Consider the following 18201-nt stretch of genomic DNA (forward strand, 5'->3'; position numbering starts at 1 on the left):
GCAATAACTTATATGGAACCAATCAGATGGCAGGGTTCAGAACATAACCTTATAAGGAATAACTTAATTTACATAAGTGGTCCCATCATTCTTTTCTTCTCACCCACCCTTCAACATAACCTGACGAGATGTTACCTCTCCTGGCCTCTCAAAGGGAAAAAGATTATGAAAATCTGAAGGAAAAGTTTTTAAAAGGGAGGCAGAGATTTGTGGTGTGGCTGTTTCACAGCCCATCCTCTCCAGGACGGACCACCACAGACATTTTACTTAAATAGAGAGTAGATTAAAAGAAGAAATTAAAATAAATCATAAACATAAAGAGCTTTGACATATTAAATTTTTCCATGTGGTATGCTTAAAGCATAAAATAAACCAGTTAATGTTCTCCTTTTCTAATTTTCTAATTCACTAAGATGCCATATGCTTTTCATTTGTGTTTACTTAGGCATCCAGAAGAATGAAGAGAATTAAGTAATGCTGGAGACAAGCTTAATCATTATCTTGTGTTCAAGCAATTTGATGGTATATTTAAAATAGATGTGTGAGCCTTTTTTGTTCCTTGTAATATGGAAATTATAAAGGAAGGTGAACAGGATGATAAATTAGAGATGCTCTCAGCAAGGCTGTTAAATTATTTTTAGGTAGAAGACATACTGTACACAGTGAGCCTCAGTTGAATATAATTAATTTGAAACGTTATCACTGTTTTGCTTGCAGTCCTATTGTATTTTTTTTCAGTTCTGCATCTTGCTGGCTCCTATCACACCCCTCACTGTGAGATCCTTTCCTGTTTTGCACGCATCCTGTTTGTTACCACCATATGGAAGTTAGAATTTCAGTAGCTTTGCTCTGTTTACAGACCACTGTGGTTTGTCATATTTTTGCTACTCACCCTGTATTGCCATCTGATACCTATCATCTGTTTAACACATTGGATGCCAAAAATACTCAGATTTCTTTTTTCTTCCAAATGCATGTATGAGAAAGACTGTTTCAGAATGCTGTTTTGATAAGCATTGATCCCAAGTAATTTCCTGTTAATGTTGAACCAGGACCCATACCTCTCAACTTTCCCAACTTTTTACCAGGTGCCAGCTGACTAAAGGGATCTATTCCAGCACTGAGGATTTTTCTTTTTTACCTTATTGTGCATTGTACTGTGTGTAGCAGATGATAGGGTGTTTAAACATCTTTTCCCACTGTGTGACTGTAGCAAAACCAATACTGTCAGAGTATAGCAGGGTCTATTCTTACTCTGGTTGCTAATTGCAATTTAGATAGAGTTGCATTAAGGAACTGTTTTTTAAATTGGTTCAGTAGTATAAATGGGCTTCTCTTTCATTTTCTCATGTGTTGCTTCAATAATATGTCTACTGGTTAATAGTTCTGTATTCAGAACAAGAGAGCTAAATACTTGTACCTCTGTGTGTGATTTTGTGTAGGTGCAAATCTCTGTCTCCCTTTTAAAAACTTTTCCTTCAGATTTTCATTAATCTTTTTTCCTCATGCTGTGATTCTTAAATTGAGCTTTTCTGCTGTAGCACCCTGCCTCCTCACCCCCATTCTCTTCTCCCTGCCCCACTACTTTCTTAAAATTTTGAGTTTTATGGCTGGTTGGTTGTGATATGATGACCATCCTTAGAGAAAAAAGTGCCTACAGTAGCATATTATGTGATTCAATAAATTAATTCAATAAATTGAAGAGAACACTATTTAATTCTCTTTCACGTCAGTCTGAAAACAGATTAGGTTTTGTCTGTTCACAAAAATTTGATTGTGGTGAAGTTCAGCTTAAATAAATTATGTTTGTATTCCATAATAAAATGAAACTGATGTTTTTGAACTGAAAATAAATCGAATCATTTTTTACTCATATATTTAATGTATTTTAAGGAACATTTGCTGGCAGAACCACTTCACAAAATAGTATTTTACTGCAGAAATTTCCTTTGGAGCTCAGAGTCTCCTACTTAAAGGATCACTCTGTGACATTAAAGCATTGTTGTGCCACCGCAAGCTGGCATAGGTCAGCTCATTCAGGAGACAAGTTCTGTGGTCTGTTATACAACATGGGGAAGAGAGTGGAGTGATGGATTAAATTTAGTAATGAAGTGATCAGTAATACTGGTAATCAATAATATTTAAATAAATGAGGAAAATGAAAACATCACTTAGTCAGTTGATAAGGAAAAAGATTTAAGGGATTTTCCAGCAGTCTTTTTAGAAGTTTTTATTAGAGAAGCTCTGTCTAACATACTTCAGGGCTTGTTCTTTTAAATAAGCAACTGTGTATGAAAATTATTTGTATCTGCAAATGCAGATACACGCCCTGCAATGCCCTGTAATGTCAAAAATGGTACTGGCATGGCTTGGTGTCTCTGAGACCTTTGTTTTCTGCCATACACCTGCACTAAAACAGTTCTTCTGTTATGCTATATAAAAAAAACACAGAGAATGAAAACATTTCACTAAAATTACAAAGGCAAATTAACATTATTAATTACCTTTAGTATTTTTATCTGTCTTCTCTTCCTGTCAGAGTAAGCCCTGATTTCATAATTTAAGTAAGCCTTGCATAAAACTACTTTATTTATTTAAAAAAATCAAACAAGAAAACCACATATATCTGTATTTTTATATATATATATATATATATATATATATATATATATATATAAGTAAATTATTGGTGAATAGATCTTTGCCTCTGAAATAGCTGAGAAGAATCATGACATTACTTCCCAATTTAGTAGGGGTTAAATTGTAAGAGTGTTGTGAATCGAAGAGATGCTCTCCTTGTGGTCTTGATGCCTAAAGGGGCCACCTGGAACAGAGGCTGGACAGAGTTAGAGGAATAAAGTAGGTATTTATTGAAAGGCCTTCAAAGGACACACCTTGGGCAGCACAAGAGCCCGGCCAGGCCCAAGATGGACCCAAGGTGGACACAAGATGCACAACCGGACACAAGTTTCCACACTTCTATAAGTTTTGGTCTATTTACCTGCTGGGGTCAATTGTCCAAGTACAGCTTCAGTTTCTGAAGCCCCATCCTCCTTGGTTGCTCTCTTCAGTTTGCCACTGTTTACTCTTCTTGAGCCTAAAGCTGCAACGGTCCTTAGTTTTCAAGCTGGAAAAGGATTGTTTTGTCTTAACTACCCTGTGAAGAGAACTTGATAACACTTTATATGAAGTTCAGAGTCACACACTACGGCAGTACAGCATCCAAAAAATATGAAAGCTAAAACTTAATACATCAGTCTGATAATGTGGATAAGAGAAAATTTATCAGGCCTTTTTTACAGTGGATCTTATGGAGACTATTAAGCTGATAAATTTTTGGGAACTGAAATTCAGTTTTAGAGCAATGTTTGTAGAAAATCAGATTCAGTTTTAAAACAGTCTTTGTAGAAAAGTCTTTGTGTTATTTTGATTTTGCCATTTTTCTAGTCTTTTTTTCCAGGGGACACATATTCCTGAAAAAGTCACATACAAATAATATTAGCGCGTTGTACTGTCCTAGAGCTTTATGTCTTTAAATGCCTAGGTTGGACACTACAAGTGCAAAAGATGTTCAAGCTCACACTTCTTCTGCAGTCAAATCCTCTTCCTCAGTTTCTGATTCTTCTTCTTTTTTTTTTCTTTTTATTTTTTTTTAATCTTTTTTTTTTTTTTTTTTAAATCTGGAAACATTCATGCAATTGTGTGGAGTCTGATTTTCTTTCTTTCAGTCGTGTCTAACCCTATTGAGTTTCCTAGACTGGATTGACTCTGTGGTTGCATGGGTATTGCTGTCCCTCAGTCATTATGGCTGTTTTATCTGCAACAGGTATTACATGAATAATGGCAAATAAATAATACAGCTATTTACCTCTGCAGTATTGTTGCATGAGTAGTTTCAGCAATCTTTAAAAAGCTGAATATGCTTATAGGTTCTGTGTTTGTTGGGTAGACAATGCTTAGCTTCACTGTGTGTTTTAATGCTGTTGTAAGAGTGAGACTGTAATATAGTGACATTTCTATAACTTTTTAGGTGTTGCATTTGGTAAAGTCCAGGCTTCTAGCAGCTTTGTATGAACTCCCAAAATCTTTTGAACTTTCTCACCCAGAATTGGTGACAATTTCTCAGAGCAAACCAGCTGCTCTCCTGCTGAACTATCTGTGTTAGAAGAGCTGAATGGTGAAGAAATTAAACGGGAAAATGCAGCAGAGCTGTGATGGTTACATGGGATAACTGATAGTAGTGAGGTTGCCCACCGAGGTAAGAGGTGTGTTAGAATGCCCATACTGGCTAAGACCAAAGGAAGAGGCATTGACACATTGTGGGTGTTGTCACCACCCTTCTAGTGGCTCCAGTCAAACCGTCACTTTGCCAATTGAGTTTGAGCAGAAGGCACTGATTCCTTTAGTACTAAATATACATCAATATGTAAATGCTTTTTAATACAAGACATGCACAGTTTCTTTCTGAATCCCTCAGCTATACCTTTTTTAGTACTATTATGTGTTGTTTGCTTTGTTCTCTGGTTTCTCATTTTTACCTCAGAAAGGATATCGGTCATTTGGGAGGAACTGTGGGAAGCTGGAATGTAAATTCTTTATTGTAGATATTGCACATTTTTGACTCACAGTTCTTCAGTTGTGTAAGGAAAAAGTCTGCTTGTGGGCTGTAGTTATTTTAAAAAACCACCAACAAATAGAAGTATATGAAAATAAAGTTTTCCAATAATCTACATTAGATCTTCCAGGAAGATGAAAAATTGCATTTTATACAAGTTATTTAATGAGCTCATTTATATGCTTGCAGAAAACCTGCCCTAAGTAAAATGTTAACTTGAAAATGACTGTTTCTGCTGGTGAAAAGGCACCAGATAAGATCCCTGGGAATAAACTGCAGCCCACACCACTTTGCTGGTGTGTCTCTTCTCTGATGTGATGAGCAGGGACACTTTCTAGACAAGGTGTGGGACGTCTTTGCAACAGCCTGTACAGGCTTGTGAGGATGCTGCCAGGTAGTATGTGCTTGGTAATAGATTATAGGAAGGAATTGGAATTAAGACAACTTGTATAGAGAGAAAACGTATCTGCTATATGTGAACAGCTTTCCAGTGGTGAAGGCCAAGTCAGTTCCAGTGTGGGGTCTGTAAGTGAAACTTTTGTCTCGGCCAAGTCTGAATTTTATCATGATTCTCATAATAAAATTTTTTGTGGTTTTGCTTCTGCTGAACTGGTGTCACGGACCTATAGGAAAATACTAAGTCATTAAAAATACATTACCTCTTATGGACATGGGGAAAGCTCTAAGTATATTGCCTGAGGGCTGGAAAGCAGAAAGTAAATAAGTAGAATCATAACACAATGAAAAGAAATTTAAAAAATTAACTTGTTGTGTTTCTGAATCATGTTGGGAGATTGGTGTTACCATGCTGCCTGAAAGCACTTGTCATGGACTATAACCCTTCTGAGTGGGGGTTTTCCCGTGTGCAGAAAAAAAGGTGATGTTTGCCACAGGGGCAGCCTGCACTGTAAGTATTAGGCAAATAATAGAACAATAAGAACAGACAGGAGAGTCTGCATTGCCTGACCTGTTAAGTAAGAGTTTTAACATACTTTTGACATATCTAATTTTTGTCCAGATCTTTGCAGGCTTCAAGGTAAGGGAGAGTTTTAAGGAGGATAATGTGATAATGGTGATGTTCCTAATACTCCTGTGCTAGAGGCAACAAAGGGAAGTCCTCAAAGACCAGATTGGATGGGACTTTGAGCAGCTGGTCTAGTGAAAGGTGTCCCTGTCCATGGCAGAGGGCTTGGAACTAGGTGATCTTTAGGGTCCCTTCCAACACAAACCATTCTGTGACTCTTGCTTGAAAGATTAACTTGAACAGAAGCATCTCAGTACTGAATGACAAATCATAGGCAGGATGGAAATAAGCTGTCAAAGTCTTTGAAGGTGAAGATAAGCCATTTATGTTTTATGCAGTAGAAAAGCAGATTCATCAGAGGAATACAAAGAGAGAGGTAAAATAAATTAAATTATATTTGTTGCAGAACTGTGATTACACTATCAGACTGACAGGCTTGCACTGGCAGGAAAAGGAATTGAGGTATGAGCTGGTGATAGCTGCATGTTTAAGCTGGCGAGATATGAAATCACACCTAAACTTCTATGGTTTTTGTTTTGGTGGGTTTATTTTTGTTTGTTTGTTTGGGGTTTTTTTTGGTTGTGGGGGGTTTTTTGGATGTGTGTTTTTTTTTGTTTGGTTGGTTGGTTTTGGTTTGCTTTGGTTTTAATTCGCAAACTCAGCCCCCACAATTTATGCAACAGTTTAGGTGAAGGTTTAAGTAGGTCCGAGTCTAGTGTGTAGCACAGTGGTTATTGGCCTCAAGTGCAAAACAGAATGGAGAGGGTGGTAAGTTGTGCTGAAGGTAGAAGGAAATTTCTATTTCAATTTATGAAGTTTGGTGTGCGGATGACCCTTCACAGGGGTCAGTATCCATGCCAAACACTTCAGTTTGGAGAGAAAGAGTCAAATGTGCGGTAGAGAGACAGACCTGTGAGCATGGTGACATTTGTGTTTGCACCAATAAAACAGGGAAGAACAAGAGATCTTAGCATGTGAAGAAGGAAGGGCTGATGCCCAGCCAGATTAAGATGATTGCTGATGAGATGAAAAATGTCATGGATGGCAGGTTAACATCAAATTGAGAGAAAATGGAGTTGGTCCATAGTTGTGTGTTGACTGAACAGGGGAGAATGAAGAAAGCTTCAGGCCAGGTAAAATCTGAAATTTTGAGGAATATTTATTGTTTTTATTATAGTCTATAGATCATACTATATGTCTATAATAACTATTTTGATATATTTATTAAAAATGTGTAGGAGTGAGAGACAAGACCTACAGGAAATGTGATTAGGAAAAGGTAAAATGGGTGGTAAGTAAAGTAATGGAAAAGTGACAAGTTGGACAGTAGGAAACAGCAAGGGGACAAGAAACAGTCAGTATGTGCAGGAGAAAATATGGATATGGAAGCGCTGACTCTACCATTTGAAGTGCTTTGATTAATGCTTGCATTTCTTTTACAGAAACGTGGCCTTTTTTTACCTCTAAAGATTAGTTGATTAATCATATTGCAACCTGTTTCACAGCTTACAGAAACCGTGTCTTGCTTGCCTTTAGTTCTTAAGAAGCAGATCACACTGAATAAAATAGTACAACAATAGCATTAATATAGAAATATTAGCATCCAAATTCACAGAAGTCCAATATTTTGCAATGTGAGCACGTCCTGCAGTTATTTCATCTTTACAAAATAACCAAACCAAGTATTGCCCATGCTAAAAAAGCAGCACACCCCCAAACATTTAAAAATATCCTTGATTTCAAATAGACTAACACTGTAACATTGCTACATCAAGAACTTGGGAGCTCGAAGAGTTAGATATGTTGCTACTATTCAACCTTAACTTGTCCTACCTGTACAGAAGGTAAAAATTTTAATAATGGATTTATATGTCATGGGATGATTAATGAAGTAACCAGAAAATATATCTAGATTCTCCACTCCACATCAGCTGTTTTTCCTTGTCAACACATGCTAGATTCCCCATAAACCCCTAATTTCTCTTTATTCAGACAAAACTATCCACACTAACTTGCTAAAATGGCCTGTCTTGAATTTGTTGTTTAAAGTATGTATTCCCAAAACCCAGGACAAGTTGGCAGCTTTTCCCAGCTGGGGTGCTGGTGGGGCTGAGGCCAAAGCCAGGCTCCCTCTGGAAGCACCTCCATGAGATGGGTGCTGCAGTGCTGGCAGACCAGCGAGGCATCTGCTGTGACTGAGGTAATTCCAGCTTTACAGAGCAGCTGAACAACGTTTTTCAGGTCACAGCTTCAACGTCGATGCTTAAGCATCACCAACAGGTTTTTAGCTCTAGCTGCTGCCTTCGTGGCCATACGCAGTATTGCCATTTGCATTTTAAATTATTTGTTTATCATAAAAAAAGAATGCCAAGAACAGAGCTTGGTAAAACGCCTGCTTATCTTATGGAAAAACTTGTCTGAGCTCTGTGTGGTGATGTGTTTGTGTGGTGTGGGTGAACAGGACAAAATCCTGCATTTTACAAAGCTTTTTTTTCAGACATGTGGTAGCTGCTGGTGGATAGTTACTTAAGGCTATGTCACTTAGAAGGCGGCACTTTTTCTACTAACATGAACTCATGACAGGGCATAATATTTTTATAACATTACATCAGGTGTTTAATTTCGAGACTGAAGCATTTGAGTTGAACTGGGAGAGTGAAAATGCAAGCTGCATTGCCACCTACTGGATTTCTAAGGAAGTATAAAATAGAATTTCATACAGCATTTAAAGTCATTTAAAATGTAACTCTGCGTGAAAGAGACAGAACTCTTAATAAATTTTTTATAAAATCTGTGCCGACAGAGCAGAGCATATATATGCAAATGCGCTATTTTGAAGCTTCTTACTCTTCAGCATATATGTGCAAATAATTTAGATAGGTACTTAAAACAGCAAAATATAATTTAACATATGAATTTAAAAGAGCAAAATATAATTTGAAACATGAATTTAAAACAGAAAAAGAAGCAATAATATGGTCTGTTAAAAAATTATAGCCTTCGATTGTAATTTAAATAATTAAAATAATAGGAAAATAAATATACATCTTGAACCAATTCCAAAGAGCCCAACAATATAAATGATAATTTCTCTGTGTTTATGTAACACTTTTTGATCAGTCAATGTTATGAATGGCCTCAGTGTTTATTGTTTGTCCTCCTAATTACATCAGTGAGCTGTCTGAAAGGTTTAAATTATGTAAGGTATTTATCACAAGTGTTCTCCAAGGCTTACAGTTTTTGCTAAGTATATGAAGATGTGAGTAAATCTTTGAAGAATTGCCTGTCAGTAATTTTTGTACTCGTTTACACTGTCAAAGCAAAATAATGAATATTCAAATGAAAATGTGGTACATGTATAGCACAGCTGAAGCAGGGGTTTTGGTGAAATACCTTTGAAAAAAGAAGGGAGGAGGAAGCCATCATGTTTTCTTGGAGAAAAAAACCAGCAGTAACCTAAACATATGTTGAGTTCTATGTACATTGTAAAAGTGAGCGGGTTAATTCTTTCCCTGTAGACATACAAAGTGTGTATTGGTTTCTGTGCACCACAGGTTGTGATGCTGACCCCTCATAGGTGCAGTAAAGTCCAAGGGCTGATGTCCCTCTCCAAGCAGCTCAGTCTCTTCCAGTATTTTAGGAACAGAAGACTGTGGTTTAGTCACAGGAGATGTGATGTGCCCAAAGATTCTCCCATGGTGGGATCTTTTTTTGATCACGCATATGTGCCATGCCTGTGAGTGTGAAATAGCAGCACCCTATCCAGACACGTCAGCTTGTGTGGATGCAGCTCTTTTGTTCAGTGTGGTGGGAGGTCTGCACAAGTGAAGTGCTGCAATAATGTCTCAGAGTAAGCTAATCCTGCAAGTGCCCTTCGCTTCAGTAGCAGAACCAGATAAATGTTTGGGTGCATAATGAAAAATCATATGTCTATGCATATATCCCTCTTACACAGTGGTTTGGTTACTCTTTCTGTTAGAAGGGATTGAACTGGTATGTGCCTCAAGGGTCTGCCAAGCCATTATATCATGTGCTGTTATTAGGTCTTAAGTCTAACCTTTAGATGTTTGTCTATATTAAGGAATAATTAATAGATTTAAGTTTTCCTTGCATCTGATGAAAATGTGCTCAATAGCCTGGAAGTTAAGGAGCAAATCAAAACCTACCATTTGTATTTTAGTTCTTGCTTAATACTTAATATATTTCTATATACGGCAAAACCATTGAGAGGGATTTGCTGCCACCATTACAGAATAGCTAGAGATACAGAGATCCAGCTTTTTCCTCAAAAAGGTAGGAAAGGTGGTTTAAAAAAGAGCAAATTGAACCAGACCTGCTGTGAGCTGGGTAAGATTCTTTCTGCTCTGTGAAATGTGCAGTCATTCTCTCCAATTCCATTCTTTCTGTAGATAAAATATCAGTGTTTTGTCAGTAGTACCATGTATGATATTCAAGATAAGGGTTTCAAACCCCTCATAGTGAAATGTGTCTTATATGGATCCAAAAATTAACATATCTATTAAAAAGTGGTACTTATTTATAAAGAACTTTAATCTCATCTCGCTCAAGTTTTGCCCAGTCCTTTAGCATGTTCATCTACCCCTTGGTGAACACAGAAAGACAAAAACATAATTGTATTAATACTCTTCCTAAGCTTCGTTTGAGATGGAAAAAGTTCAAATGTAGACGGTCTAATTGGAAAAGAACTGAAAGAGGGGCAGTGCTTGCTGTTATCTTCCCTTTCCATGTTAGTGAACAGCCAGGGCTTTTGGTTGTACTTTAGTGGAGGAGAACTGAATTTAGTTTTATTTTTTAATGGAATATTTGAGGTAATAAGACATTTACCTACAGACCTCTCCATTATTTAATTGTATTCTTTAAGCTGGTTATTGTAAAAATTCCTGAATGTCTTCAGTTGTTTTTATGCATTATAAGTGAGCAGCTGTGTAAGATAAATTAAATCATATGTGTAATCCTGTTATATGGTGAAAAGTATTAAGTGTCTCCAGGATTTTGCCTAATTCTTTGACCTACTTTACTCAATACTGCAAAGGTTTTTAACCAGGTTAGTAAAAAAAATAAGACAAAACAAACCCCTTGCTGCTCCTGCCAAGCTTTTGATTTGCATAAAGAATTAAGTATAATGCATCATTTTTGTAGTTAGGGAAAATAGATTATTTGGCTGCTTAGCTTTTGTTGTTGCTGCGTTCTCACTAGAGTGCACCCATGTGATGTTACTGGTTTTAGTGTGAGAGCTGGTTGATTTATGTATTTACAAGCAACAATACTCCTGTCCAACTGAATTATGTGTGTTTTACCACAATTCTTGTGAGCTGATTTCTCATTTTTTAGGCTTGAATATCACATTAAAGTAAAAATTATCCACTTCACCAAAAAAAGTACTTCATACAAAGAACACAGATAATTTATGTTTTAAAACTCCAGACAAGTTCACCACACACACACAAGCCCACAGAAACATGGAACTGTGTCACTAAAAATACAGTGGTTAAATGGTGTGAGTCAGTGCTAATTAAGGAAGTAGGTAGCTCAAAGCAGAGATAAAGGATATCACCAAGACCTCTACAGACAACACACCTACTGTTTCCATTTATTAAACTCAAGATTCCCTCTTTCTATTCATAACCTGTGTAGTTGCTCATGATTTTTAAATGTTATCCATGGAGATGTAGATTTGAAGCAACATCTGGAAAAGCCTGGGTTCTACATAGCACGGTGCAAAGACCAAGTTTTGCCTTTCTGGAATCTCCTCTTTAGGCTGTCTTGGGTCTTTTTGAGCTGTGATTAGGAGGTGAGTCTGTTGTGTAGCAGCATGCTTCTCCAGATGGTGGGCATAGGGTCAGGGGGTTTGTTGTTTGGGGCAGCTGAAGGAGAAGTGCTGCTTCTTTCAACACCAGTCTTCATCCCAGGAACCTCTGTACCTGCTAATGCTTCTATATACTCATACAGTGAAGTTGGAAAAAGTATCTGTAATGAGGGATATCAAACCTTAAGTAGTCTCTCATACTTAACAAGAGAAAACACAACAGATTGTTAAGGTATAAGTTTGAAAAAAAAGATGTTCTCATATTCTTGTGAGGTCAGTGTCATTGTAGACCATGTTTTGAAATATTTGTTACGTGTGTTAAGAATCTAGATTTTGAAAGTACTGAAACTGGAGGTTGATTTACATATTTTGATTACATCTGGTATGTAAATTAAGTTGGTTTAAAAGATGCATATTTGATCACAGAGTTATTGATTTTGTTCAGTACATGGTAGGCAGTTTTGTTTAGTATATGCATTTGGATCAATTTGTGGTCAGAAAGGATTTGTTTGTAATCTTCAAAGTAAACATTCAAGAACAAAAATGTCTATTTTTTTTTCCTTTAGATTACCCTATACAGTCTTCTGTGTGCAGTGTGTATTTGATATGAAGTACATGTACTATTGTGAGCAGGCCTAGAATATTAGGTAGAGTTGCAAACTGAAAGAAATACAGAGTGGTATTCTTTCCTCCTATTCATGCTATATAAACTTTTTTCTCATCTATGCAGGAGGTTGCATCAACAATTTGAAAGCTATAAAGAGCAAGTAAGAAAGATAGGGGAAGAAGCCCGCCGTTACCAGGGAGAGCACAAGGATGATGCTCCAACATGTGGAATCTGTCATAAAACAAAGTTTGCAGATGGTTGTGGCCATTTATGCTCTTATTGCCGGACCAAGTTCTGTGCTCGATGTGGAGGTCGTGTCTCTCTGCGATCAAACAATGTAAGTCTTCTGACTTGTACTCTTAAGAAAAAGCCTCCATGATGTTGTCATGCTGCAGATTATTCACCTTGAGTTTGGTATTTCATGCTTCATTTTACTGAAGTATTTCATCCATTGCTTCATTATGATGTGTGCATCATACACGTAAATCAATGTAAGATCATACAAGTAGAACAAATGTATTTAATGATTGCCAAGGGAATTGGGAATCTCAGAGTTAATTAAAACAAAAGAATAATAGTGTCTAGTTTTATGGAGTGACAGCTTGTAGAAAATATACTTGTTTTTCATAGAATAAAAGAAGAAACCCTTTTGCTCAGGTACAACTCCACATTAATAAATTCTTATTGAAGCCTTATTTAATATTACATTTCTTATTTTCATAGAGCTTATCATAAACATTTATAGATTACTTTTACATGAAATCAGTCAATTTTTTAGTTTAAGAAAACCCAAAAAACAACCACTTTTCTCAGTACGAGAAAAGTGTTATACCAATTTATTTAAAGAATAAAACTTAAGATTAATCTAGATTCAGTATCTTAATTTCTGGTAGGTGAACTGAATGGTTCTCCCTCTGATCTGCATGAGTTATCTGCACTAGCATTCCTCAAAACCAAATGTTATCCAAGAGTAACCTCTGGTCAGTCAGTCCCTTCCAAACCTCTGACTACTCTCTCATATAGAAGAAGGATCTAAATTTGGAATACTGTTATCCAGTGATTATTTTGGCTGGGCATCAAGGACTATGGTGTGTTATAAAACATTCTACAGATCTCTTTTTATTACATGAACAGTTTTGTTTTCTGTCATGAGATGAGGCAACTTTCTTACGTGGCTTTAAGATGCCAGGTTTTTGTAGGGTAAATTTATAGGTGCTCTTGGTATCAACACAAATTCACTTAAAGTGAACAAAGATTGTATAGCAGATAATCATGTTCACAAGGGAACTGGTTTGTGGCCTTTTCACTTTCTTTAAGATGGACATCAGCTGAATAGGCCTTCTGAAATTACATGTAAACCAAAAATAACCTCTCAAAAAGATGCATTTCATGGTTATTTTAAAGGTTTTCCATAGCCTCAATGTACCCGTGTGTCTATTAAATTAAATTCACATTCTGAGGGGAAACTACATAGTCAAACTGAACAAAAATGTGCATGTATTAATATATTAGTAAAAATAGATGCATTGCATTCTGTCACCTGTAGATGGTGTCATCAGAGCAAGTCTCTGAAAATAATAGTTTACTTTGATACATTACATTATTCTATTAATGAGTGCATTTGATACAGCTTAACTTTAGTCAGAAAAAAAACCTGAATATATATTTTAACCATTTTCACCCCCTATTTCAAGCCACAGAAATGGAAGAGTGTCATTTCATTTGTAACTTGCATTTTGTTTCTTATATTGTTTATGCTTCTGTGGGTCAGGGTGGGAAAACTTTTTTTCAACATATGCAGTAATGTCATCTTTTATTTAAAGCTCTTTTTTTTCTTAATTTTGTGTTTTTTGTCTCTTCATAGAGATTTGTTAGAATTGCATTTCTTTAAAATCTGTCTGTTAATACTTGCATATTTTATTCTTTATCTCTTCTTTTTTTCTTTTCTCTTTTTATTCTGCTTCCTTGGATGCTTTCCCAAAGGAGGACAAAGTGGTTAGAATCCATGCTTTTTATAATTTATTATTATAATGTTGTTAGTTAACTGGGATACATATTAATGTGAAAAACTGAACTGAAATTTCATAATCACCCACAGGGGAGGGGGGAAAAACAGGAATCCTGACACCCAGGCCCTGCACGTCCCTTAGCAACATAGGCCTTGAAGACAGCTCAACAAGGAAATACAAGACTGTTGTCAAAATTATGACAATAAAATAAATTAAGAACTGAGAATTACTTATAGGCTAAAAAGTAGAGGAGCCGATAAAATGTAATAAAATTTTATTTCATAAGTACATCTTTAGTTAACAGTTTTGACTTTTTGCATGCAAAGTCCTTCCATCAGCTTCAGGAAATCTAATTTAGTCTTCTAATTTTAATTTTACATTGTTTGCTGTGTTTCACTTCTGGCTGCAGCAGATATTCAGGGAATTCTTGTAAAATCAGCTTTTTGATTGACATTTTGGATATTATATATAGGCAAACAAACTGGACATAAGTATAATGAGTAAGGTGGAGTGAATCCTTTTTGAATGCATAGTTATGATTTCAACAATCTGAAAACTTTTTAAATCAAGTGCAGGCATATTCACCAGTATTGCCTGTGCCTTGTCTCAAATAGGTGAGGGTAGTTCCCTGTTCATCTCTGCACCCTGTGTGTGGCGTCAGGTGTGGCAGTACTTGAGCAGAACAGTGCACGTGTATTTACCGCCTCTGCTGGGGCAGTTCTCCAAAGGTGGTACTCCAGATTTTTAATTGGAGTATTAAGTGTGGAAATTAGCTAGCTTTACTGGCACCTCAGCTGAAACAAGTGTAAATTAATGACAGTCAAGTGTAGTTTTTGATGCGCTCTTTGTTGAGTTATGCTTGTGATATGAAGTGGTGTTATGCCCCCATTTAAATACTAGCATACCTGTAACCTGAAATTTAGTACTGTTCAATTCCAAAAGAAAATGATTTCTATCACATTTGAGTATTGCAGTATGTTTTTAATATGTCAGTATTAGTGCTACTCTGAAACTCTGAAGATGTATTCTGAAGACATATCTGACTTTTTTGGATTGTCCTAAATTCAATTAAATACATCCTTATCATTTGAACTTGTCTTAATTTAGGTTTTCCTAAAGGTTTAGGTTAGTTTAGATGTTTAACTCCAGGCTTCCACATGCCAAAAAAATGCCTTAATAGTAATGTGTGGAAATAAATTCTATATGGTGTGATAAAGCTGAACTGCTTCTCTTTAACAGCTAAAAAGTCAATGATAATAACTTGTCCTGAATGTGTGAGAAACACGGGGATCACTTCTTTAAAGTACCATTGCTTTAGCAGTGCCTCTCTCTAAAAGTTAATTTAATATATAGAATTAATTAATTTCAAAATATTAATACATACTTTAAAATAACATTTTTTAGAACAATTGGTATAATTAAAATAGAGCAACATGAGAAAAATGTTATTTCTTAATTATTTTCAGTGGCTCAATATTCCTGACTAATTACATATGGCAAGATTTGTATCAGTAGAAACTTCTAAAACACATTTATCTCTTAGTGTCCACATGAACTTTTTACTGCAATAGATTATATTAATACAAAACACATGTGCCAAGTTTCTTCAAGTTAAGGGTGCATCATTTGGAAAGGATGATGAACTGTGAATTACCAAAGTGTCAGCTCAGGAAAAGTAAAGGTTTAACCTAGATTCAAGGTGTTTCCTGTAGAGTTGGAGAATTAATGATACCACACCTCGGGTGTTGTTTCTCATGCATTACCCATCTTTTACAAATACAAATTGTGGTAGGCACAAAGAAAGTCAATCAGAAGATGATTCAGGAAATGGAGAGCTGCTTGTGTTAGAGAAGGCTAGAGAGACTAAGGGGACAAGACCTAAAGCAATTATAGTTGATACCTGGAAGTGTGGAATTGATATGTAGAAATGCAGAAAATTTAAATAATAAGAATAAAGGACAATGAATACATGAGACCAAATATGTATAACTTGTCCCTAATCACTCTTGGCTTGAAAAAAGATGTTTACAAGCATTAAAGCCTTGAGAATTTATTTAATGTGGCTTACTGGAAAGAAAGGGAGCCCAGTAAAACTTTAAAGGCTAAATTTAATGAGGTTAGGAAAGGATTTATGTGATGTGGTTGCTTGTGGCTGTAGGGCAATGTACAAGATTCCTAAGAGGTCCTTGCAGCTCTTGATTGTAGCTAAATATTTTAAAAATGTAATATTTTGAAGCTGTTCTTGACCTTTTCACGTAAGTGCCAAATATTTCTTAAGTTTTTTTTCAAATATATATAGCAGAACTTAACATGTTCTCCCCCCATTTAAAATCATAAAAGACATCCTAAAACTCCTTGTAGTGAGAGTTAGTAGGCATCCTAGGCTGATCAAGAAATGACTCCATTACACTTCCAAAATTAATCGGCAATAACTGGCCTATTTTAGTGGGTCATGAGTTACATAAATTTCAATGATTCTTGTTATAAAATGTCAGAATGCATATCAAATACATTTCTTAAGTTCTTTTGTGCTTTTTGACTATTGGTTTGCTCTTGGCACTTCTGATCTGAGTTTGCTCTCCTTTCATATAGTTGCAGGCAGACCACATTTAATGTGTTTAATTCAATTTTTGTGAGATAACATTTCAGAAGGAAGTCAGGTAGGTTTATTTTTTTTTAAGAGAAAGTTGACACTTCTGTTTTGGCAGAATATTCTAGGTGGTTTTAATTCTTTATAGAGGACCTACACTTTCATATCAAATACTTTCAGTTATGTTCCGTACATCAAGATTTTAATTGCCAAAATGGTAGTGGGTTTAAATTACTTCCCTCTGTTCCATTCACTCTCCCCTGTGAAGTGAAATATTTTGGATTTTAGGGCAGTGGAGAAGTCAGCAAAATGTCCTACTAGTTGTTGTCCATGGTTTGATAAGGAGTGGGAAGGGCCCAGCTTCAGTCCCCCTGACAACGTGGCTGCCACTGCTTTCTCTGTTCTTCCCTGCCATGGTACCAGAAACTTGTAAAGCTGAAAAATGACTGAAAATACTTTTTTTGTCTTTCCTCATTCCTGTAAGACTTTTTCACAGTATTTGGTTAGGCAAAAAATATGTATTTCCTTTGTGATCACCTGATACATGTTTCTCCTTATAGAAAAGGGGATACATTTTAGGGCACAAAAATGAATGAGTAAATGTAGTTTCTTTGGATCAAAATTCAAGTACTTTGTGAGGTGCTGTGGGTTTATTTGAACTAGGTGAAATTTGTATGACATTGACAAAATTAGGTGGAAGATCCATGTTCCAGATTAAGCCATATAATTGTCCATAGCAATCATTCTACCATTGTACAGGTTTATTAGGATTACTATTTTTTTTTCAAGTTTCAAATGAAAAAAATTGGGAGCAATGATAAATGTTGTCACAATTTTCCTGTGTTTTGTAGAATAGAACAGTTTTTCTTTCTCTTTTTCCTATTTACATACGTAAGGGACAACTGGTGGGAAATCTGGATGTAAAATACATTATAAAAATATGAGAATTTATTTCACTGAACTTAGTAGTATGTGGTTGTAGAAAATAATGCTGATGATCAGTGCAGAAGTGAGTCCTAGTTGTGATCTGGCTTCCACTGAGATTGTTTTAATTTTATTATAATGTCAGTGATTTATACTTGGAAAGAAAGACAGCTTGGAAACATTTCCTTAATTGTATGTCAGGTGTTTTTTTCAGGGAGTTTGTAATTTAGTTCCTTTAAATTATGCTTAAAATTTGCTTACATAATGGCTTGCTAATTTAGGCCTTACAAACTTCAGTACATATGCCATGCAATTCAGCTGTGTATGAATGCTTTAACAGAAGTTGGTAATATTGTCAGAACAAAATGTCTGGATTGTCAGGATTTTTTTTTACATCTCTTGAACAGAACTCCTGGGTCAAATTGTCCATTAAAAGGCTAATTTCTGTATGCTCTGACTAACACAGCTGTAGAACAAAACAAAAAAATCCAACAGAAGGACATAGCAAATTGTAAATTGATAGCAGATACATAGCAAATTACATAGCAAATTGCAAATTGATAGCACATACATTTTCTCTCTGTAGCATTCAATGTAATTTGTTT

At 35.8% G+C, this 18201-nt stretch overlaps 1 protein-coding gene across 38 annotated transcripts in view; it reads left to right on the top strand.

The window, feature by feature from the left end:
• RIMS1 (regulating synaptic membrane exocytosis 1) overlaps positions 1 to 18201 on the top strand; it is a 364651-nt gene that overhangs the window by 162035 nt on the left and 184415 nt on the right. For 32 of the 38 annotated variants that reach the window (XM_072926549.1, XM_072926565.1, XM_072926531.1 and 29 more), the window contains 2 exons: positions 12197 to 12410; positions 14057 to 14068. Coding sequence is in view for 32 of the 38 variants with exons in the window: in XM_072926565.1 (XP_072782666.1) it covers positions 12197 to 12410; positions 14057 to 14068 (226 nt within the window). In the remaining 6 variants the exon portion in view is untranslated. Of the gene's footprint in view, positions 1 to 12196; positions 12427 to 14056; positions 14069 to 18201 lie in introns of all 38 variants that reach the window. The other 6 variants (XM_072926553.1, XM_072926561.1, XM_072926562.1 and 3 more) reach the window with 2 other exon arrangements.

This window comes from Taeniopygia guttata, chromosome 3, assembly GCF_048771995.1.
Source record: "Taeniopygia guttata chromosome 3, bTaeGut7.mat, whole genome shotgun sequence".
Lineage (NCBI taxonomy): Eukaryota > Metazoa > Chordata > Aves > Passeriformes > Estrildidae > Taeniopygia > Taeniopygia guttata.